General features: G+C 46.5%; 1 protein-coding gene across 1 annotated transcript in view; it reads left to right on the forward strand.

Moving 5' to 3' along the window:
- b4galnt4a (beta-1,4-N-acetyl-galactosaminyl transferase 4a) overlaps positions 1–23,419 on the forward strand; it is a 717,903-nt gene that overhangs the window by 429,795 nt on the left and 264,689 nt on the right. Inside the window, 1 exon segment of the mRNA XM_051923408.1 lies at positions 8,717–8,784. Within this exon segment, the coding sequence (XP_051779368.1) occupies positions 8,717–8,784 (68 nt within the window).

Here is a 23,419-nt window from a genome sequence, read left to right on the forward strand (position 1 = left end):
TGAACTCTGCTTTTGCAAATCCCATACCAAATGGCGTAAAACGGAGACCTGTGCATTGCATTTTCATTCCAACAGATGGTGCATCATAAACATTTTGTAGTAATTAATTTTCTTTTTATTGCAGATATTTCTGATGTGCCTTTTCCTGGAATGATTCATACAGTTCATTTTATTACTACATGTATTACAAAATTCATTCCAACAGATGGTGCACTGCAAACGTTAACGCTGAGGTCTACATTCATTTTAACACATCTTAGGTGGGTAGCACAGCTAGTATATCACTAAAGACAGAGAAGGCAAGGTTTGCAATGGCACCTCTCCAATTATTCAAAAGAATCAAATCTTTATTGTATATTGCGCCTTTCCATAGTGGGCACCTACAAGTGTGTTGCAGTTACTTGCATCTTTCCAGACTGGCAGTGGTCCATTCTGTCTGACCAGTTTGAAACGTCACAACTGAGGTGGGCTTTCTTTGAACGAGAATTCTGAATTAACAAGAGTTAACTTGCAGACGGCCTGATCGCTTTTCATTTCGGTCTGAGAAGGTCAGAGCAGAGTCACTAAATTCACTTCTGGGCAGAAGAATGGAAAGTCGGGGGTCTCCAACTGAGCAGCACACCCGGCATCTCCGTTTATTTCCTTTTCCGCCATTATGACATGTCGCTGCTTTTTATTTTCTGTCAGTTTACTTGCAGCCGCCGCTGAAAAACCGCACTAAAGATGAGCTCGACTGCCATCCTGCCAGCGGCTCTGACCTCTCCGCTCCATGACAGGCATCACCGACGCGCAAGAGAAGAAAGAGACTCGTGGGCTCAGATCGGTGTCAGTTCCCATACACGGAGGTGTCGTGTGATTAGAGAGACATACTGAGAGCTGATGGCCCACCGATTCTCTTTGTGTTGTAAAGTCTGCGCTCCGGACACGAGAGGGACACCTGTCTTAGGTGGCTGAGGACTGCGAGAAGGGGCGCAGCTACCTGGAGAATGTTGGGCAGGCGGGGTATGGAGTAGGGGTGCAGACGGAGAGAGCGAAAGGGTCATCACTATGGGATGGTCCGACTGTCGCAACCTTAACTTCCATTCTTAGAACTGCTGTCCTCAAACTGCACTGAACTGACTTCATGCTGCTGTGCTTCCACAAATGCAGTGGATTCATAAAGAGTTCAGGGCCCTTCACTTTATTGTGTTGTACTTTTATTTTGAATTGGACACATTTTTGCCCATCAGTCTACAATCAATAACCCAACGTGACAAAGTGACATGTCTACAGAAAAGTTTGCAGACTGATTAAAATTCAAATCCTGAAAGCTGTCATTCCTAGAAATATTCATTTCTTTAATTCAGGACTTTGTAGAAGACCCTGAATTCGAGCATCGAGTCTCCTTAAATAAGTCTCTACAAGCTTTGCACACCTGGATTTGGGCAGGTACTCCCATTCTTCCTGGCAGATCCTGTCAAGCTTCTCTTAGATTGGATACAAAGCGTCGTGTGAAGAGACCTGATGATGGAGGTTCACAGTGTTCTGTGGGGTTCAAGTCAGGACCATCGGAGACTTGCACTGAACACACCGCAGCGTTGTCTCACCTGTATGCTTTGGGTCATGGAACTGTCACCCCAGTCTGAGGTGGCCTGCACTCTGCAGCAGGTCTTCCTCAAGGACCTCTCTGTATTTGGCTGTGCTCATCCTTCCCTCTATTCTCAATATCCTCCCTGCCCCTGGCGCTGAGAAGCAACTTCATAGTGAGACGCTGCTATCTATCTATCTATCTATCTATCTATCTATCTATCTATCTATCTATCTATCTATCTATCTATCTATTATATAGTGCCCTGCACATCTATCTATCTAAGGTGGGAGCAGAGGATGCCATCATCTATATGCTACATCGATCCCTCTCTCACTTGGACAGAGGCAGTGGTGCTGTAAGAATTATGTTTCTAGACTTCTCTAGCGCCTTCAACACAATCCAACCTCTGCTTCTTAGGGACAAGCTGACAGAGATGGGAGTAGATTCATACCTAGTGGCATGGATCGTGGACTATCTTAAAAGACAGACATTGTGGTCAGCAACACAGGAGCGCCACAGGGGACTGTACTTTCTCCGGTCCTGTTCAGCCGATATACATCGGACTTCCAATACAACTCGGAGTCCTGCCATGTGCAAAAGTTCACTGATGACACTGCTATCGTGAGCTGCATCAGGAGTGGGCAGGAGGAGGAGTATAGGGACCTAATCAATGACTTTGTTAAATGGTGCGACTCAAACCACCTACACCTGAACACCAGCAAAACCAAAGAGCTGGTGGTGGATTTTAGGAGGCCCAGACCCCTCATAGACCCAGTGATCATCAAAGGTGACTGTGTGCAGACCTATAAATGGTGCAGACCTATAAATATCTGGGAGTGCAGCTGGATGATAAATTAGACTGGACTGCCAGTACTGATGCTCTGTGCAAGAAAGGACAGTGCTGGTTATACTACCTTAGAAGGCTGGCGTCCTTCAACATCTGCAATAAGATGCTGCAGATGTTCTATCAGACAGTTGTGGCGAGCACCCTCTTCTACGCAGTGGTGTGCTGGGGAGGCAGCATTAAGAGGAAAGACGTCTCACGTCTGGACAAACTGGTGAGTAAGGCAGGCTCTATTGTTGGCATGGAGCTGGACAGTTTAACATCTGTGGCAGAGCGATGGGCACTCAGCAGGCTCCTATCAATCATAGAGAATCCACTGCATCCACTTAATAGTATCATCTCCAGACAGAAGAGCAGCTTCAGCGACAGACTGCTGTCACCGTCCTGCTCCACTGACAGATTGAGGAGATCGTTTCTCCCCCAAACTATGCGACTCTTTAATTCCACCCGGAGGGGTAAATGTTAACATTTAACATTATACAAAGTTATTGTCTGTTTTTCTGTTTTTCACCTGCATTGTTATCATTCTTTAATTTAATATTATTTATTGTATCAGTATGCTGCTGCTGAAGAATGTGAATTTCCCATTGGGATTAATAAAGTATCTATCTATCTATCTATCTATCTATCTATCTATCTATCTATCTATCTATCTATCTATCTATCTATCTATCTATCTATCTATCTATCTATCTATCTATTATATAGTGCCTTACACATCTATCTATCTATCTATCTATCTATTATATAGTGCCTTACATATCTATCTATCTATCTATCTATCTATCTATCTATCTATCTATCTATTATATAGTGCCTTACACATCTATCTATCTATCTATCTATCTATCTATCTATCTATCTATCTATCTATTATATAGTGCCTTACACATCTATCTATCTATCTATCTATCTATCTATCTATCTATCTATCTATCACTGAGAGCACTGCTTATATTGTGCCTTCTGTAATGCTATTTTAAATATTCACATTATATAGTGCCTTTCATAGTAGGTATAATCACATTACAGTATTCATTTTATATGAGGCCTCATAATGCACATTTTTAGGGCGTCTTCAGTAGTGAGAATTATTAAAATCATGGCATTCTTGCTATATAGCGCCTTTCATAGCAAGCCTCATCATAATGCACATTCAAATCACAGTATGGATTTGATATAGTGCCTTTCATAGTTGGCATAGCCATATTACACACCCAAATGACAGTGTTGATTTTTTATAGCGCCTTTCATAGTAAGCACCACTCCCAGCATCTCTCACTGTCCGTCCGTCTGTCCATCAGCCTTCATTGAATTCTTTGCTTTCGCAGCTCGGCTCAAACATGAAGTAGATTAAAGTGACACGTTTCCCTCGGCACAGCTGCTCGGAGCGGGGGTCCCGTCCAGGGTTTGTTCCTGTTGCTTCCCCAGTTCTCAGCTTCTTATTACTTTGTTTGATAGACCTTGAAATGAGCTAGCAGGACCCTCATGTAGTAGAGTCTTTTACGAATTGATTGTAAACCAACCTGCAGGGAGAAGCCTGTGGGTTGGGACAGAATTGGCACTCCTGCCACCATATAAAACCTCACACTGGTTCCAGTCCATCTGAACTGGTGTGGTGCTCAGGTGTCACCCGTTGAGGGCCGCACTCGGGTCCTAATCTAGGATCCTGAGTTGGTTTGTCATGTGTTGGGTGCAGTAATGTGCCATATCAGCACCTGCTCCTAACCTCTCCTCCCTCTCCCATGAGAAGTAACAGCGTGGTGGGCTTCTCCGTGCCCACATCAAGCAGAGCCACCTCTAACTGTGTGGTGGGCACTGTGACTGACTTTCACTTAAGCGCTTCACTTTCTAGTTTAATGCGATCCGATGAGTTTCCTTTACATGGCAGAAGATATAAATAGTAAAGAAGACGATGCGTGTTCAGCTTTGGTTCAAAGCCCGCGTGTGTCTCCAGTGACTGGCAGCATCGCTCATCTTGCATTTTTAATAATCCTGTCTCCGTTTAGTGCGCTCTCTCGCCACCTGCTCGTTCGTGAAGGGCCGTTTCTTCGCTCCATTTTTCGATTCCCTGCAGGCGGGCTTGTATGAGCGGATTATGCAGGGGAGGGTGGCGCCCTCTAGTGGCCAAGAAGATGAACCAAAATGCACAAGTGAGTCACAGTGAGTGTGCCCCTCCCCTCAACCCTCTGACTGAATTACCTGAATGCAGTCATATAGGCAGTGGCAACCCCTAGTGGTGAAGATGATGGGCTGAAAATGTCAAGGCTGCAGTGAGTGTCCGTCAGCCCCCTAATGGCCAAAGGGGTGGGCTAAAATGTACAAAGTCGCATTGTGTGTCCCTCTGCCCTTCAACGGAATTCCCCGAATCTTGTAATGTAGGCAGTGGCTCCCCCTAGTGGTGAAGGAGATGGGCTGAAAATGTCAAGGCTGCAGTGAGTGTCCCTCAGCAATTTGACTAAGTCCTGAAAAGGCCAGCAGGGGCTCCCACTAGTGTCCAGTTAGGGTGGGCTGGAATGTAAAAGACTGCAGTGTGTGTTGCGCAGCCCTTTGACCAAACTATCTAATTCACACACTGGCGCCCCCTATTGGCCGAGGAGATGAGCTGGAAATGTCAAGACTGCAGGGAGCGTCCATCAGCCCCCTAATGGCCAAAGAGATGGGTTAAAATGTATAAAGTCACAGCGTGTGCCCCTCATCCCTTCGATTGAATTACCTGAATCCAGTAATGTAGACAGTGGCACCCCCTAGTGGTGAAGATGATGGGCTGAAAATGTCAAGGCTGCAGTGACTCCGGGGTCCTATGAGTGCAGGCATTGGCTCCCACTAGTGGCCAGTTAAATGAGCTGAAAAGTTAAAAACCCAGTTGTGTGGCCCACAGCCCTTTGAATGAACTCTCAGAGTCGAGTAATTCACAGATTGGTGCATCTTAGTGGCTGAGACTGCTGTTTAGGGGATTGATTTTAAAGTTTCTAATAATAATAATAAATACATTTTATGTATATAGCGCCTTTCCCATGCTCTAGGCAGCAGTGCCCACTATTGGCTAAGGAGGAAGTTGGGGGTTAAATTTATAAAGCCACAGTGCATCCCACTCAGCCTTATAACTGCATTAGCAGTACTGAATAATGCAGGCAGTGGCGCCCCCTAATGGCTAAAGGGATGAGCTAAAATGTATAAGGTCACAGTGTGTGTCCCTCGGCACTTCGATTGAATTACCTGAATCCAGTAATGTAGGCAGTGGCGCCCCCTAGTGGTGAAGGAGTAGAGCTGAAAATGTCAAGGCTGCAGTGAGTGTCCCTCAGCAATTTGACCGAGTCTTGAAAATGCGATCAGTGGCTCCCACTAGTGGCCAGTTAGGTGGGCTGGTAAAAGACTGCAATGTGTGTTGCGCAGCCATTCGACCAAACTATCTAATTCACACATTGGCACCTCCTATTGGGCGAGGAGTTGAGTTGGAAATGTCAAGACTGCGGTATGAGGGGTTGGATTAAAAGTGTCCAGTAATGTAGGCATTCGCTTCCCGGGTCCTCCCTACGTGGAGTTTGCATGTTCTCTCCGTGTCTGCGTGGGTTTCCTCCCACAGTTCAAAGACATGCAGGTTAGGTGCATTGATGATCCTACATTGTCCCTATTGTGTGCTTGGTGTGTGTTCTGGGATTGGCTTCAGCAGACCCCCGTTACCCTGTGTTAGGATATAGTGGGTTGGATGATGACTGACTGACAGTAATGCAGGCTGTGGGGCCCACTATTGGCCAAAGAGAAGGGCTAAAATGTATAAGGTCACAGTGTGTGCCCCTCATCCCTTCGATTGAATTACCTGAATCCAGTAATGCCTCCAGTGGCTCCACTAGTGGCCAGTTAGGTGAGCTGGAAAGTAAAAGACCACAGTGTGTGGCCCACAGCCCTTTAAGCAAATGATCTGAGTCTGGTAATATACACTGTAGTGCCCCCTAGTGACCAAGGAGATAAGGTGGGAATTACAAGGTTGTGATATGGGGGATTGAATTAAAAGTATTCCAACAATGAAGCAATTGGTGCCCACTATTGGCCAATGTCAGAGTGGTGGTTTAGTGTGGGGGGGGGGGGGGGGGGGGTATTGTTGGCTTTCATTTATAAAGCCACACTTTGTGTGTCCTTCACCATCTGACTGAAATAACTGAATCCAGTAATGTAGGCAGTGGCGCCACCTAGTGGTAAAGGAGATGGGCTGAAAATGTCAAGGCTGCAGTGACTGTGGGGTCCTAAGAGTGCAGGCGGTGGCTCCCACTAGTGGCCAGTTGAATGAGTTGGAAAGTAAAAGACCCAGTTATGTGGCCCACAGCCCATCAGAGTCCAGTAATTCACAGATTGGTGCATCTTGGTGGCCGATACTGCAGTTTAGGGGATTGAATTAAAATTGTCCAATAATAATAATAGTAAGAGGAAGAATACATTTTATTTATATAGCGCCTTTCCCATGCCTAAGGCAGTGGCTTCCATTATTGGCTTAGGGAGTTAAATGTATAAAGCCACAGTGTGTCCCTCTCGTTCTTATGACTACATTATCAGTACTGAATAATGCAGGCAGTGGCACCCCCTAGTGGTGAAGGAGATGGGATGAAAATGTAAAGGCTGCAGTGAGTGTCTCTCAGCAATTTGGCTGAACTAAAGGAGTCCTGAGAAGGCAGGCAGTGGCTCCCTCTGGCGGCCAGTTAGGTGGGTTACAAAGTAAAAGACCAGAATGTGTGAGGCACAGCACTTTGAGTGAAGAGTCCAGTAATTCATGCAGTGGTGCCCACTAGTGGCCAAAGAGATGAACTGGAAACTAACTATAAGGCTGCAGGGAGTGGCCCACCGCCTTTGACTAAATTGACAGAGTCCAGTAATGCTGGCAGTGCCCCCGACACCCATGTGGCCAGTTTCATGAATGAACTTTGATTAAATTCATTGAGTCCAGTAATGCAGATGGCAGCACCCCCTACTGGCCAATGAGATGGGCTTAAAAGTACCCTCAGTCCTGAGCTTAATCCACTCATGCCATTGCATAAACTTCTCAAATCCTTTTAATCCAGTCTGGGCAGTTGCCAGTCCATTTCAGTACCCCCTCGCTCACACCCACAATGGGGGCAAATTTAGGAAACATGAATATTTTTAAAAGAGGAAGAAACAGAAGACCCAGACAGACAGCATCCAGCTGTGAGTTTTGAACCTGGGGCACTAACTGTTGTATCACCGACCTCCGAGTCTTGAAACGGAGCGAGTAAAATGTGTTGTTTTGCGTTGACCTTCACCGTAAAAGGTGCTATAAACAAAAATCTGTGAATTTTTTTTTTGGCTGCCTCACTTCTTGATATTTTATTCCAAAGAACACCAAACTGTCAGGAGCTATGAGTCCCCGGCACTGAAGAGTTCCACAGGCACTTCTAATAATGTCCACTAGAGGGGGATATCACCATCAAACCCCAGCTAGTAATAAAGGGCGAGCAACCAATCTTTATAGGAGGTAAAAAAAAAAAAAAAGTATTCCAATCACAATGAAGCTCCGTGGAGCACAAAGGGGAGCCAAGTGGAACAAAGTCCCAATACGGAATTCAGATAGAGTGGCCGACAAAACGGCAAGAGGCTCACGGTTCCAAACAATACAAAAGGCACAAGCACAGCAAAACAAAAAGAGCTCACCAACTGCAGAGCGCATTCACTGTGGGGGACCCTCCGGATTTATAGGGCGGAGGGCCGTTCATGACGATGACTGGCAGGTGACCCCCGTCTTGAGGGACTACCTACAAAACGAATGGAAATGTAACCCAGGCATAGTCCAAATCACAAAGAATAATGGCCATAATCAACAAAAGTAACATTAGCACACATAGGACAATCACGAATGAACAAAACGCACATGTGAGCCCCAGCCAAAGGTGCAACTCCGCCTGTGACGTGACACAAACGAGTCTCTTTGTACTCTATGTGGTCTCTTGAATGAGACAATGGCAGCCGTAACTTGATCTGATCTGAGATAGTCATTGCCGACTTGTGCCACCAGGTGGCAGCACTCCTGAGGATTAACAGAACTTAAGGACCCCCATGGTTTGACCTCCACGTCTCGATGAGCAGCCAATAAGTGGAGATGTTCAGAATGGGCTCCCAGTGCACAATGACGGACACGAACCCCCCAATTGGCTGCCCATATGCCAAGCTGAAAGAATGGGGTGACTGATGGGTGCAGCATTTTGGAGTGAAAGGTGCTATAGACGTGAAATACCACCCATAACACAATGATGACCAACTTCCTTCTCTCTTTTTTTGTCTCCTTCTTGCTCTAGCTGGGCTCTGAGTGGACAGCTCCAGGGGAGTTCACCAAATTCCGATCTCAAGTTTCCAAGCCGGTCCAGTAAGTCCTCTCCTTTTTTTTTTTTTTTTTTTGTCACCGTTTGTCATAAAACTGACCCCCGTCTCATTGTTGTCTGTTTAGTGTTGGTGGGCTCAGGTGGGTTTTTAGTTTTCAGGTTGCTGTTGCCCATCATTTTCTGAGAGCCCTGCTTACTCGTGTTCACTTATTGTGTTGGTTTGTGAAGCTGTTAGTAAATCTGTATTGTAAAGGCGCTATATAAAATAAAGGTGGAGTGGTGGGTGAGGGTTAATGTAATGCTTTTAATATCCAGGCCATACTGGAATGACTGGGGGTAGCAGGTATACTAACACTCCACCTGCACAATACCATTCCAGTGGTGAATCACGGTGGTGATAGCATCATTGCTGTTAGGTTGTCTCCAGCAGCAGGGACTAGGAGACTAGACGGGGCTGGGGGGAAGATGAGCAGACCAAAGTAGTGCGATATCCTTAATGAAAACGCGCTTTTGGTGCATACGCAATGTCACCACTAGGGGGAACCACTGAAACCCCTGAACCAATAATGCTCAGCACAGTCACAGGGTCAAAGAATGGATTTGCAAGAACTGTTTCAGAACTGTTTTGAACAATAGAAAGAGCGGTGGGACAAGTCTATTGTGTCTCAGGGAGAGTATTTTGAGGTGATTACATTTTGGAAATGTTCTGAGGAATTTTTTTACAATTCCCATTAGTTTTGGGTTCCCGCTCGTATATATATTTTTGGTGTATTTATTTATGGTATATATTTATATATATATGTGTGTGTGTGTATACAGTGGGGCAAAAAAGTATTTAGTCAGCCACCAAATGTGCAAGTTCTCCATCTTAAAAAGACGAGAGAGGCCTGTAGTTTTCATCACAGTTATACCTCAACTATGAGAGACAAAATGAGAACAAAAAATCCAGAAAATGTCTGATTTTTGAAGAATTTATTTGCAAATTATGGTGGAAAAAAAGTATTTGGTCAATAACAAAAGTTCATCTCAATACTTTGTTATATACCCTTTGTTGGCAATGACAGAGGTCAAACATTTTCTGTAAGTCTTCACAAGGTTTTCACACACTGTTGCTGGTATTTTGGCCCATTCCTCCATGCAGATCTTCTCTAGAGCAGTGATGTTTTGTGGCTGTCGCTGGACAACACGGACTTTCAACTCCCTCCAAAGATTTTCTATGGGGTTGAGATCTGGAGACTGGCTAGGCCACTCCAGGACCTTGAAATGCTTCTTATGAAGCCACTCCTTCGTTACCCGGGTGGTGTGTTTGGGATCATTGTCATGCTGAAAGACCCAGCCACGTTTCATCTTCAATGCCCTTGCTGATGGAAGGAGGTTTTCACTTAAAATCTGACGATACATGGCCCCATTCATTCTTTCCTTTACACGGATCAGTTGTCCTGGTCCCTTTGCAGAAAAACCGCCCCAAAGCATGATGTTTCCACCCCCATGCTTTACAGTAGGTATGGTGTTCTTTGGATGCAACTCAGCATTCTTTCTCCTCCAAACACGACGTTCTATTTTGGTTTCATCTGACCATATGACATTCTCCCAATCCTCTTCTGGATCATCCAAATGCTCTCTAGCAAACTTCAGACGGGCCTGCACATGTACTGGCTTAAGCAGGGGGACACGTCTGGCACTGCAGGATTTGAGTCCCTGGCGGCGTAGTGTGTTACTGATGGTAGCCTTTGTTACTTTGGTCCCAGCTCTCTGCAGGTCATTCACTAGGTCCCCCTGTGTGGTTCTGGGATTTTTGCTCACCGTTCTTGTGATCATTTTGACCCCACGGGGTGAGATCTTGCGTGGAGCCCCAGATCAAGGGAGATTATCAGTGTTCTTGTATGTCTTCCATTTTCTAATAATTGCTCCCACAGTTGATTTCTTCACACCAAGCTGCTTACCAATTGCAGATTCAGTCTTCCCAGTCTGGTGCAGGTCTACAATTTTGTTTCTGGTGCCCTTTGAAAGTGTCTCTCACAGGACTTCAAATTGTCTTCCAAGAAGATCACGTCTCGTCTCCCTCCCAAAGATTTTTTTTATAGTAGATATATATAATATATATACAGTGGAACCTCTAGATACAAGTTTAATTCGTTCCAGCACTTAGCTCGTATAGCGAATATCTCGTACCTAGAACAAACTTCCCCATTGAAAATAATGGAAATCCAGTTAATCCGTTCCGCACCCCCAAAAATATCAACATAAAAATCAATTTTCCTAATAAATAACACTGGTAAATAATATAACTGAAGTTTGCCTTTATGAAGAGTCCTGGCTGGCTTGAGGGAGACAATAGGGAGTAAGTAAGTTAATTTCAACGGCCATGGCTTCCTTTTTTTTCTTTGCAGCACTATCTGAGGCAACAATCTTCTTGAGAGGCATCGTGGAATAATTATTTTCACATTAAATGCAAAAAAAACAATGAAATCACAAGCGCACGCTACGGGAGAACAAGGAACACTGAGTGAGCTGACGGGCGGGCAGTGTCAGCTTGGGTGAATCCTTGAGTCGAGGCAGATCGGGAAACGCGTCATGCATACCCACAGCCTGGCTCGTGGCTCATTACGCGAGCCAATGCTCATATTTAAATCCGAATTTTTCGCTCATACTTTCCTCGTATCTTGAATTTCTCGTATACAGAGGTGATCGTATCTCGAGGTTCCACTGTATATGTACACATTGTGGCAGGCGGCCAGGGTCCATGCCCATCTGGGATGCCCCTGCACACTATATTCAGGGGGAGCAGCTCTGGACAGTGCAATACCTTCCCCTGGACACTAGATGGCCACCCCCTGGGTTGGAGCCGTGCCTCGGTTTCCCGCAGGGCTCCATGGGACTTGGAGTTGGGTGCAGGCCTGTTGGGTCCTGCAGGCACCGCCAGGGGGTGCTGTACCTGGGACTCCTGAGCCCATATGGGCAGCATAGTCGTCACACCCGGAAGTGCAGCCGGAACTCGGCGATCAAACACCTGGAGCACTTCTGGGTGGACTATAAAGGGAGTCAGTGACAACAACAACATTTATTTATGTAGCACATTTTCATACAAAAAGTAGCTCAAAGTGCTTTACATAATGAAGAAAAGAAAAATAAAAGACAAAATAAGAAATTAAAAAAAGGCAACATTAGTTAACATAGAAAAGGAGTAAGGTCCGATGGCCAAGGTGGACAGAAAAAACAAAAAAAAACTCCAGAAAGCTGGAGAAAAAAATAAAATCTGTATTGTGACCACCACTCAGAGGCCAGAGTCGGGAGGAGGAGGATGAAGCTTGCGGAGGAGTGGTGGTGGAAGGGAGAGAGTGTGTTGTGGGGATTGCTTAGTGTACCGTGTTTGGGACAGTGTTGTGGCTGGAGGGATTATGGGGAGGGATTATTGTGCCCTCCAGCTGAAGAGAATAAGCAGTTTATTTGTTTTACACATGCCTTCATGCCAATCTGTGTCGAGACGGGCACAACATAGCGCCTTTTCTTGCTATATATATATATATATATATATATATATATATATACAGTGTGTATATATATATATATATATATATATATGTATACAGTGTGTATATATATATATATATATATATATATATATATATATATATATATATATATATATATATATATACATACAGTTAGGTCCATAAATATTTGGACAGAGACCACTTTTTTCTCATTTTGGTTCTGTACATTACCACAATGAATTTGAAATGAAACAACTCCGATGCAGTTGAAGTGCAGACTTTCAGCTTTAATTCATTGGGGTGAACAAAACGATTTCATAAAAATGTGAGGCAACTAAAGCATTTTTTGAACACAATCTCTTCATTTCAGGGGCTCAAAAGTAATTGGACAATTGACTCAAAGGCTATTTCATGAGCAGGTGTGTTCAAGTCTGTCGTTATGTCCTTATCAATTAAACAGATAAAAGGCCTGGAGTTGATTTGAGGTGTGGTGCTTGCATGTGGAAGATTTTGCTGTGAACAGACAACATGCGGTCAAAGGAGCTCTCCATGCAGGTGAAAGAAGCCATCCTTAAGCTGCGAAAACAGAAAAAACCCATCTGAGAAATTGCTCCAATATTACGAGTGGCAAAATCTACAGTTTGGTACATCCTGAGAAAGAAAGCAAGCACTGGTGAACTCAGCAACGCAAAAAGACCTGGACGTCCACGGAAGACAACAGTGGTGGATGATCACAGAATCATTTCCATGGTGAAGAGAAACCCCTTCACAACAGCCAACCAAGTGAACAACACTCTCCAGGAGGTCGGCGTATCGATATCCAAGTCTACCGTAAAGAGAAGACTGCATAAAAGGAAATACAGAGGGTGCACTGCAAGGTGCAAGCCACTCATAAGACTCAAGAATAGAAAGGCTAGATTGGACTTTGCTAAAGAACATCTAAAAAAGCCAGCACAGTTCTGGAAAAACATTCTTTGGACAGATGAAACCAAGATCAACCTCTACCAGAATGATGGCAAGAAAAAAGTATGGAGAAGGCGTAGAACAGCTCATTATCCAAAGCATACCACATCATCTGTAAAACACGCTGGAGGCAGTGTGATGGCTTGGGCGTGCATGGCTGCCAGTGGCACTGGGACACTGGTGTTTATTGATGATGTGACACAGGACAGAAGCAGCCGAATGAATTCTGAGGTGTTCAGATACATACTGTCTGCTCAAATCCAGCTAAATACAGCAGTCAAATTGATTCATGATACAGATGGACAATGACCCAAAACATACAGCCAAAGCAACCCAGGAGTTTATTAAAGCAAAGAAGTGGACAATTCTTGAATGGCCAAGTCAGTCACCTGATCTTAACCCAACTGAGCAGGCATTTCACTTGTTGAAGACTAAACTTCAGACAGAAAGGCCCACAAACAAACAGCAACTGAAAGACGCTGCAGTAAAGGCCTGGCAGAGCATTAAAAAGGAGGAAACCCAACATCTGGTGATGTCCAGGACTTCAAGACTTCAGGCTGTCATTGCCAGCAAAGGGTTTTCAACCAAGTATTAGAAATGAACATTTGATTTCCAGTTATTTCATTTGTCCAATTACTTTTGAGCCCCTGAAATGAAGGGATTGTGTTAAAAAAATGCTTTAGTTGCCTCCCATTTTTATGCAATTGTTTTGTTCACCCCACTGAACTAAAGCTGAAAGTCTGCACTTCAACTGCATCGGAGTTGTTTCATTTAAAATTCATTGTGGTAATGTACAGAACCAAAATTAGAAAAAAAAGGTGTCTCTGTCCAAATATTTATGGACCTAACTGTATTTATATATATATATTGTGATGGATGCCTGACAGCTCAACCCGCCTGGGACACCTGAAAATGAAAGGATGGGGGAAGGCAACTACTTTTGGACACTGCCTCCCCCAAGATGCTAGATCCCTGGAGTATAGTGGTGCCCCGGATTCCCACAGGGCACCCTTGGACTTGGAGTTCGCTATCTCGGTGCCGTGGTTGCCACCAGTGGGAGCTATAGAAGGACCAGGGTACTTGCTTTTCCCTTATAGCCCGGAAATACTGTCGAGTCACGAGGACGGAAATCCAGAGGTACTTCTGGGCTGATGTAAAACTTGAATTCTCCGTCTGACCTAGAAGTACTGGCAAATAACATGGGAGGAAGAACAGAAGCACTTCTGGGTCAAGAACTATATAAAGGACCGCTGAAGACCCAGCAAGGGAGCCAGAGTCGGGTGGAGGTGGACAAAGCTTGCTGGGAGGTGTGGAGAAGAGAATAGTGATTATTGTGGTGTTATTTAATTGTGTATTGGTGGCTGTGATGCTTGTAGGGCAGTGTGAGAGAAGAAATCCATCCATCCATCCATCCATTTTCCAACCCGCTTAATCCGAACACAGGATCACGGGGGGTCTGCTGGAGCCAATCCCAGCCAACTCAGGGCGCAAGGCAGGAACCAATCCCGGGCAGGGCACCAGCTGGGGTCAATTTAGAATCGCCAGTGCAACTAACCTGCATGTCTTTGGACTGTGGGATAGGAAACCCATGCAGACACGGGGAGAACATGCAAACTCCACGCAGGGAGGACCCGGGAAACAAACCCGGGTCACCTTACTGCAAGGTGCTACCACTGCACCACCGTACCACCCGAGAGAAGAAATATTTCATAAATATCTTCTTTGTGCTTGTGTCTGTTGGGGTTAAAGGGGCAACAGTGACCCCTAGCGTCTTACAATATATATATATATATATATATATATAAATATATTATACTGTATGTATTTATGGTGTATTTATGGAAGCCATGCAGCACTTTGGTCAACTTCTGCTGTTTTTAGATCTGCTTCATAAATAAAATTGACGTGACTTGAGAATGAATTGCAATGCATAACTTGCAGGTGTCATGGTGATGCAGTAGCTGCCTCTCAACAAGTAGACTGGGGTTCAAGTCCGGCATGGAGTTTGCATGTCCTCCCACAGTCAAAGGACATGCAGGTAATGTGGGCTTCTCGATAGTAAATTGGCCCCCTGCAGTGGACTGGCACCCCATCCACAGTCTGTTCCTGCCTTGTGCCCTATGCACTCTGTGATAGGCTCCATCTTCCCCGGCGCCCTTCTTTGGATTATGTGGGTTTGACAGATGGATGGATGTATAACTTCATGGGCCGTGTAGAGCCCTGGTGCTCAGTGCTGACCTCTGGAGCCCTGATTTGGATGGCACAGATTTGAGAAGGAGCAGACTGTGGTCAGATAGTCCATAATATCTCCACATCCCATCTACCCTGTGTGATCACGGGTCCCAACACCATCAGACAAACAGCACGTCTTTATAAAACACACGTTTATTAAACACCAAAAGTCCCACCCAGCACTCAGTGCTCCCGCACCAAACACCCAACTCAACACGGGCCTCTCCCAGTGTCATCTTTGGGCCGCCTTTCTCTCTCCTGTCACTGGAGGTTCGTCCTGCTCCAGCTCCTGACTCTACCTCCTCGACTGTAGGAAGGCAGCCCCTTTTATATTCACCCGGCTGTGCTCCAGGTACTTGATGACGTTCTTCCGGCGGCACTTCCTAGTGTGGCGGAAGTGCCACCTGAGCACCCGGAAGCACTCCGGGTGTCGCTGGAAGGATCTTCCCCCACCTTCCCAGGTGTGGCAGAAGTGCAGAGCTTCTGGGCTTTAGGAGACTTGGGGTGCCCCCTGGCGGTGCCTCCTTGCTCCATCCCCTTGGTCCCCTGGGTGGTTGCCCCCTCGCGGCCCAGGGGTACGTACTGACGCCTATCCATCCTTGGAGGCATCCCGGCTGGGTCTGGCCCCCAGCCTCCTGTGACACCTGCTGCCCCAAGTGGAGGAGTTCAAGTATCTCGGGGTCTTGTTCACGAGTGAGGGAAGAATGGAGCGTGAGATCGACAGGCGGATCGGTGCGGCATCCGCAGTAATGCAGGCGCTGCATCGGTCTGTCGTGGTGAAAAAGGAGCTGAGCCGAAAGGTAAAGCTCTCAATTTACCAGTCGATCTATGTTCCTACCCTCACCTATGGTCATGAGCTATGGGTAGTGACCGAAAGAACGAGATCGCGAATACAAGCGGCTGAAATGAGTTTCCTCCGTAGGGTGTCTGGGCTCTCCCTTAAAGATAGGGTGAGAAGCTCAGTCATCTGGGAGGGACTCAGAGTAGAGCCGCTGCTCCTCCGCATCGAGAGGAGTCAGATGAGGTGGCTCGGGCATCTGATCAGGATGCCTCCTGGACGCCTCCCTGGTGAGGTGTTCTGGGCACGTCTAACCGGGAGGAGGCCCCGGGGAAGACCCAGGACACGCTGGAGGGACTATGTCTCCCGGCTGGCCTGGAAACGCCTTGGGATTCTCCCGGAAGAGCTAGAAGAAGTGGCCGGGGAGAGGGAAGTCTGGGCATCTCTGCTCAAGCTGCTGCCCCCACGACCCGACCTCGGATAAGCGGGAGACAATGGATGGATGGAGACAGGGGGCATCCAAAAAAAACACCTGGATGTGGCTACCCATCAAGGCTTTTTCAAAAATGTAAGGTGGCAGAGTGGCATCACCGCCCAGCCGTGTGCACTCGGGAACATTTTTGGTTCTTCGTTTATTTTTTTGTTTTTTTTTTGGTGGGGGGTTTGACATTATAATTAAGATCCATTTTTTTATAGCAGAGCCGGCAGCAAACCTAAGGCAAACATGGCATTGCGGTTGTGCCAGTGGTGCCCTCAGGCTGCCTCACAACACAACTCTTCAAAAGGTGGGCTAAGCAGCTGCGACAGGGCAGATCTTTGTGCGCTTTGTGACGCATCTCTTGATGGCGCTGTCTTTGGACGGTGCCCTAGCAGACAAATTGACTTCCTCTAGTGCCTCTTCTAAAGCGCACAGTTTCTACATGTGAACTCCGCTCATTCCCGACTGCCCTTCTTCTAAGTCCTCTTTAACGCAATTTCAAGGGAAATACAACTCTGTCCTTTTACACAAGTTCTGATTGGTTATAACAATTGCTGACATTTCAAGCTTTCTTTAACTTCTTGATGAGGATTTTTTAGACTGTGATCGGGGGCCCACGCACTCTCATAACCCTAAATTAGACGCAGTTGTCTCCCATGGTGATGACATTTAAAAGCTCATTATTTAATGAAGCTGTTTCAGCGCTTTACTTGGTTACCTTTGATCTGCTCCTGCCATTGCCAATAACTGCTGAGGTCACAACCAGAACAGTTTATAACAGCAAGACGTCGTCAGCTCTGCTGATGTTGGTGAGCTGACCGGTAACATGTGAAAGTACAGGCAGTTTGGGAGCTGGGGGAGGAGCCACAGGTATGGAGAGGAGGAGCCAAGGCCAAGAACAGAGAGGGAGCTGGGGTGGAGCCTCATACACAGAAAGGAGGAGCCGTGGCCAAGTAACAGAGAGGGGAGGAGCCACAGACACAAGTAGAAGAACAGCAAAGAGGAGGAACTGATGGAGGAGCTACAGATACGCATAAGAGGTGTCATGGCCAAATAATGGATGGAGGTGCTAAGGAGGGGGCAAAGACAAAGGTAGGTCTAGCCATGGGCATACAGCAGGGAGGGGAAATAAGTAGGGAGGAGCCACAGAAGGATGGGCAGTGGCATGGGGGAAAACAAATGAGAAGGAGAGGCCTGTAGGAGAACTACAAACATAGATAGGAGGAGCCATGGAAGGACAACAGCAAATAAGGAGGAATTGAGGGAGGAGCCAATAATATACATAAGAGGTGCCATATCCAAATAATGGAGGGAGGGGCTGTGGAGGGAGCCAAGACACAGGCAGGTTTAGCCATAGGAATATAGCAGGAAGGTGAAAGAAATGGGGAGGAGCCACAGTAGGGTGGGCGGTGGCATGGGCGTAAACAAATGAGAAGGAGAAGCCGGTGGGAGAACTACAAACACAGATAGGAGGAGCCATGGAAGGACAACAGCAAATAAGGGGGAATTTAGGGAGGAGTCACAGATATACATAAGAGGTGCCATATCCAAATAATGGAGGGAGGGGCTGAGAAGGGCGCCAAGACACAGGCAGGTTTAGCCATAGATATATAGCAGGAAGGTGAAAGAAATGGGGAGGAGCCACAGTAAGATGGGCGGTGACATGGGTGTAAACAAATGAGACGGAGAGGCCGGTGGGAGAACTACAAGCACAGATAGGAGGAGCCATGAAAGGACAACAGCAAATACAGGGGAATTGATGGAGGAGCCACAGATATGCATAAGTAGTGCCCTATCCAAATAATGGAGGGAGGGGCTGAGGAGGGGGCCAAGATATAGGCAGGTTTAGCCATAGGAATATAACAGGAAGGTGAAAGAAATGGGGAGGAGCCCCAGTAGGGTGGGCGGTGGCATGGGGGTAAAAAGGCAGGTGGGAGAAGTACAAACACAGATAGGAGGAGCCATGGAAGGACAACAGCAAATAAGGAGGAATTGAGGGAGGAGCCAATAATATACATAAGAGGTGCCATATCCAAATAATGGAGGGAGGGGCTGTGGAGGGAGCCAAGACACAGGCAGGTTTAGCCATAGGTATAACAGGAAGGTGAAAGAAATGGGGAGGAGCCACAGTAGGATGGGCGGTGGCATGGGCATAAACAAACGAGAAGGAGAGGCCAGTGGGAGAACTACAAACACAGATAGGAGGAGCCATGGAAGGACAACAGCAAATGAGGAGGAATTGAGGGAGGAGCCACAGATATGCATGTAACCGGGTTTATACTTCACGCGACGCAATGCATGCTGCAGAGGATGCTCCTGCTACACGAGCGTTTTACTGTTTATACTTGCGCACGTACTTTACATAAATCTGGAGGAATTCACCAGGTGGCAGTGCGAGATATCATCACGGTGAGAACAGGTTCGGCTTCGCTGTGTTGTGAATTGCCTGGAACACCCATGAAATTCTAATGACACATTAACGCAATATCTCTGAAAAGGATGTTTAATGATTACATCCATCAATCCAGGGATTTGTCCATTCCAGCTAGCATTGGGCCCAGAGGCTGAAACAATCCCTAGACGGGGCATCAGCTCATCGCAAAGTGAATACAAGCACTCATATACACACTGGCATCAGTTTATTGTCACCAAATCTGCATATCTTTGGAAGGAAACCGGAGCCCACTGTGGAAACCCAACAGGAAAACATTAAACTCCAGGCACGGAACACCAGCGACATGACTCCCTGCACTACCGCTCTGCCACCGTGTCACCCGCATGTGTGTAATTATTAACAGTATTTATTATTTAAATGAAACTAATGATTTATCTGTAATGTAACATACATACTTTAATGCATTCCATCATGAAAGTGATATCAAGTATAAATGTTAGGATTCTAAATGTGCAGAGAGTTGGAATATCATAAAGTTAACGTGTTCTGTGTGGTGATCTATTGCTGTTTGCCGCTGCTGTCAGGTCAGGAGGAAGCCACAGAAAAAAAAGACGGCACAAAAGACGGTATGTGAGACTTTTAAAATGTATCGTGTCATTACTTTGGGGAATATGCGACGCTTGAATATAAAAGCACCACAAATACATCTGTATGTCGCCATTTTGCTTCACCACCTCGAACCATTCATCAAACATTGAAGTGCGCACATCGAACCTACTAGGATCCGCAAAGCGGCTTTCTGTCACATGTAGATAGTAAACAGAGACTCTGACGTCACCTTCCAACTTTTAGCACGCTGCACCCCCACCAGAGTTTTTGCTGGTACTGCAACTCGCGCACGCATCGCGTTAATTTCTTAGGACTTGCCAGAGGACACGTCAAATAAACGCCATGAACACGTGGCAGCCATGATGCGGGCGCATACACGTTCTGTGCGTGAAGTATAAACAAGCCCTAAGAGGTGCCATATCCAAATAATGAAGGGAGGGGCTGAGGAGGGGGCCAAGACACAGGCAGGTTTAGCCATAGATATATAGCAGGAAGGTGAAAGAAATGGGGAGGAGCCACAGTAGGATGGGCGGTGACATGGGGCGTAAACAAATGAGACGGAGAGGCTGGTGGGAGAACTACAAGCACAGATAGGATGAGCCACTGACACAGATAGGAGGAGCCATGGAAGGACAACAGCAAATACAGGGGAATTGATGGAGGAGCCACAGATATGCATAAGAGGTACCCTATCCAAATAATGGAGGGAGGGGCTGTGGAGGGGGCCAAGACACTGGTAGGTTTAGCCATAGGAATATAGCAGGAAGGTGAAAGAAATGGGGAGGAGCCACAGTAGGGTGGGCGGTGGCATGGGGGTAAAAAGGCAGGTGGGAGAACTACAAACACAGATAGGAGGAGCCATGGAAGGACAACAGCAAATAAGGAGGAATTGAGGGAGGAGCCAATAATATACATAAGAGGTGCCCTATCCAAATAATGGAGGGAGGGGCTGAGGAGGGGGCCAAGACACAGGCAGGTTTAGCCATAGATATATAGCAGGAAGGTGAAAGAAATGGGGAGGAGCCACAGTAGGATGGGCGGTGACATGGGGCGTAAACAAATGAGAAGGAGAGGCTGGTGGGAGAACTACAAGCACAGATAGGAGGAGCCACTGACACAGATAGGAGGAGCCATGGAAGGACAACAGCAAATACAGGGGAATTGATGGAGGAGCCACAGATATGCATAAGAGGTGCCCTATCCAAATAATGGAGGGAGGGGCTGTGGAGGGGGCCAAGACACTGGTAGGTTTAGCCATAGGAATACAGCAGGGAGGAGAAATAAATAGGGAGGACCACAGTAGGATGGGCGGTGGCATGGGGGGGGTAAACAAAAGGCAGGTGGGAGAACTACAAGCACAGATAGGAGGAGCCATGGAAGGACAACAGCAAATAAGGGGGAATTGAGGGAGGAGCCACAGATGCGCATAAGAGGTGCCATATGCAAATAATGGAGGGAGGGGCTGAGGAGGGGGCCAAGACACAGGTAGGTTTAGCCATAGGAATACAGCAGGAAGGTGAAAGAAATGGGGAGGAGCCACAGATAGACAGAAGGGGGAATGGTTAAAGAAAAGAAAGAAGAAGGGGCTGAGAGAGGAGCCACAGACACAGATAGGAGAAGCCATAGCCAAATACCAGAGAGAGAAGGAGCGATGGGACGACAATAGAGAAGGGTAAGGCGGGATTAAGGGAGAAGCCACAGATACTGATAAGAGGTGCCATGGCCAAATAATTGGGAGGCTGGGAGGGGGCACAGAGAGAAATAGGAGGGGCCATGGGTGAATAACAAGTGAGAAGTCTTAGCCTTGTGAATGTAACAGGGAGAGGGGAAGACAACACGGATGAGGAAGGAAATAACAAGCAGAAAAGGAGGGGTTGTGGGAGGAACCATAGACAGAGATAGGAGGAGCCATGGGCATTTAACAGAAGAAAAGAAGGAGCTGAGGGAGGAGCAAAATCACAGATGGGAGGAGTCATGAGCAGACAAAAGAGGAAAAAGGAGGGGCCACAGACATAAACAAACACACACATAGAAGAGTCTATGGAGTGCAGAGAAAAGAAGGGGCCCAACAGAGATGGGAGGAGCCACGGAAAAACTACAGAGAAAAGGATGGGCTGGGGGAGGAGTCAGATACACAAATGGGTGGAGCCATGTTTAAAGTGCAGGGTCTCAGCCAAATTGTAAAAGGCTTTAGGCCATCAGGCTAGTCTTATATTTGCACTCTTTGCCTTTCCTTGTACTAAACAGTAAAATGAGCTCTCTAAATTGAAAGCCAAAAGCTGCCATTTAGACGCTGTTTCCTCTGGATTACAAATTCAATTACAGCACTTACAGAGCCCATTTAAATAATGAATACTGGCTGGTTTAGTCTGATGCTTTCAAATTGGCTGTTTTAGACCTTTATTAAGTGTGTTGTTAAAAAAAAAAATGTCCAGATGATTTTTCAGCGTACCTTTTCCTACAAAAGCCATAGAAGCTGTTAATGTGGAGTGGCAAGGTAGAGGTTTTCTGTGGAATGATGACAGGAACACGCACAAGTCGGCCAAAATGGATCAGGGTCCTTACAGACCAGTAAGTTCTACCTCTGTGATAAGACCACTCGTTCCCAAGTTCAGTTCTGGCAGCCCCCCGGTGGCTGCAGGTTTTCGTCCCAACCTGTTTCACAATCAGTCAGTCAGTCAGTCATTTTTACCTTGAATTAGTCTCATTGTTTAATTAGCTGGTCTTTTATTTAATTCTTCTCGTATTCTGCATTCACAAAAGCACAGTAGTGTGAGACTTACATTTATAATAAATTTAGAAGCATTTGAATTTTTGCCATAGCTCTATCTTTGTCATATTGCTGTTAATTGACTAATATTCCATAGTGATTGTTGTGAACCACCAGGGGGCGCACAGCTCCCCTAACACCTGACACAACAGACACAGATTGCACCACACACGTTTATTAAGAGCGGGAAACATTTCTCCCTCATGTCCCACCACTTCAGCACAGTATACAGTGCAGCACTTTGTCTTCCTTTTCTTCTTCTCTCTCTTTCCGCCTCCACTCCTCCCTGGCAAGCTTCGTCATCCTCCTCCTCCTCCCAACTCTGGCATCCAATGAAAGTGGACGGCTCCCTGGGAGTGCGCCAGGTGGCTCATTAGCAAAGTCGGGAATCACTCCCAGGTGAGGTGAGATCCCAACATAGCAGGACTCAGCTGTCTTTGCAGCTCCCCCTAGTGGCCCCCCACAGAACCCAATAGGGCTGGATCGAACTCCAAATCCCAGTGTGCCCTGCGGAAATCCGTGGTTCCACAGCCACCCGGGGGCGGGGGGGGGCTACACTTTAGCATCCCGGGGAAGGTAATGCCTTGTGGATGCTCTCTCCCTTGGTCCTTCCATCCAGCTGGCATCCTAGCTGTCCGTCACACTGTATAATGGAGAATAATACGTAGCATAAGTGTGTAATTGGCTAGATATTGGTGTTTTAAAGAAAAGGACACATGTAAATAATAAATGTACAGTAAAAGCCAAGAGATGAAAGCAGGGCTGGACTGGGAGGCTTATTCAGGCTGGGACTCCCAAGTCTAACTCAGGCCACACAAGTGTTTCTTGTACGGGCTGTGGCAGACAGCCAGGGATCTTCCCCACCGGGGCATTATTAATGTCTAAACAATATTCAGTACACGTGTAGGCCAGTCCATTTAACAGATAAGACCTTTGCATGCTGGTAGTCCCAGGCTGAAA

The sequence above is a fragment of the Erpetoichthys calabaricus genome, chromosome 2 (assembly GCF_900747795.2).
Source record: "Erpetoichthys calabaricus chromosome 2, fErpCal1.3, whole genome shotgun sequence".
NCBI lineage: Eukaryota > Metazoa > Chordata > Cladistia > Polypteriformes > Polypteridae > Erpetoichthys > Erpetoichthys calabaricus.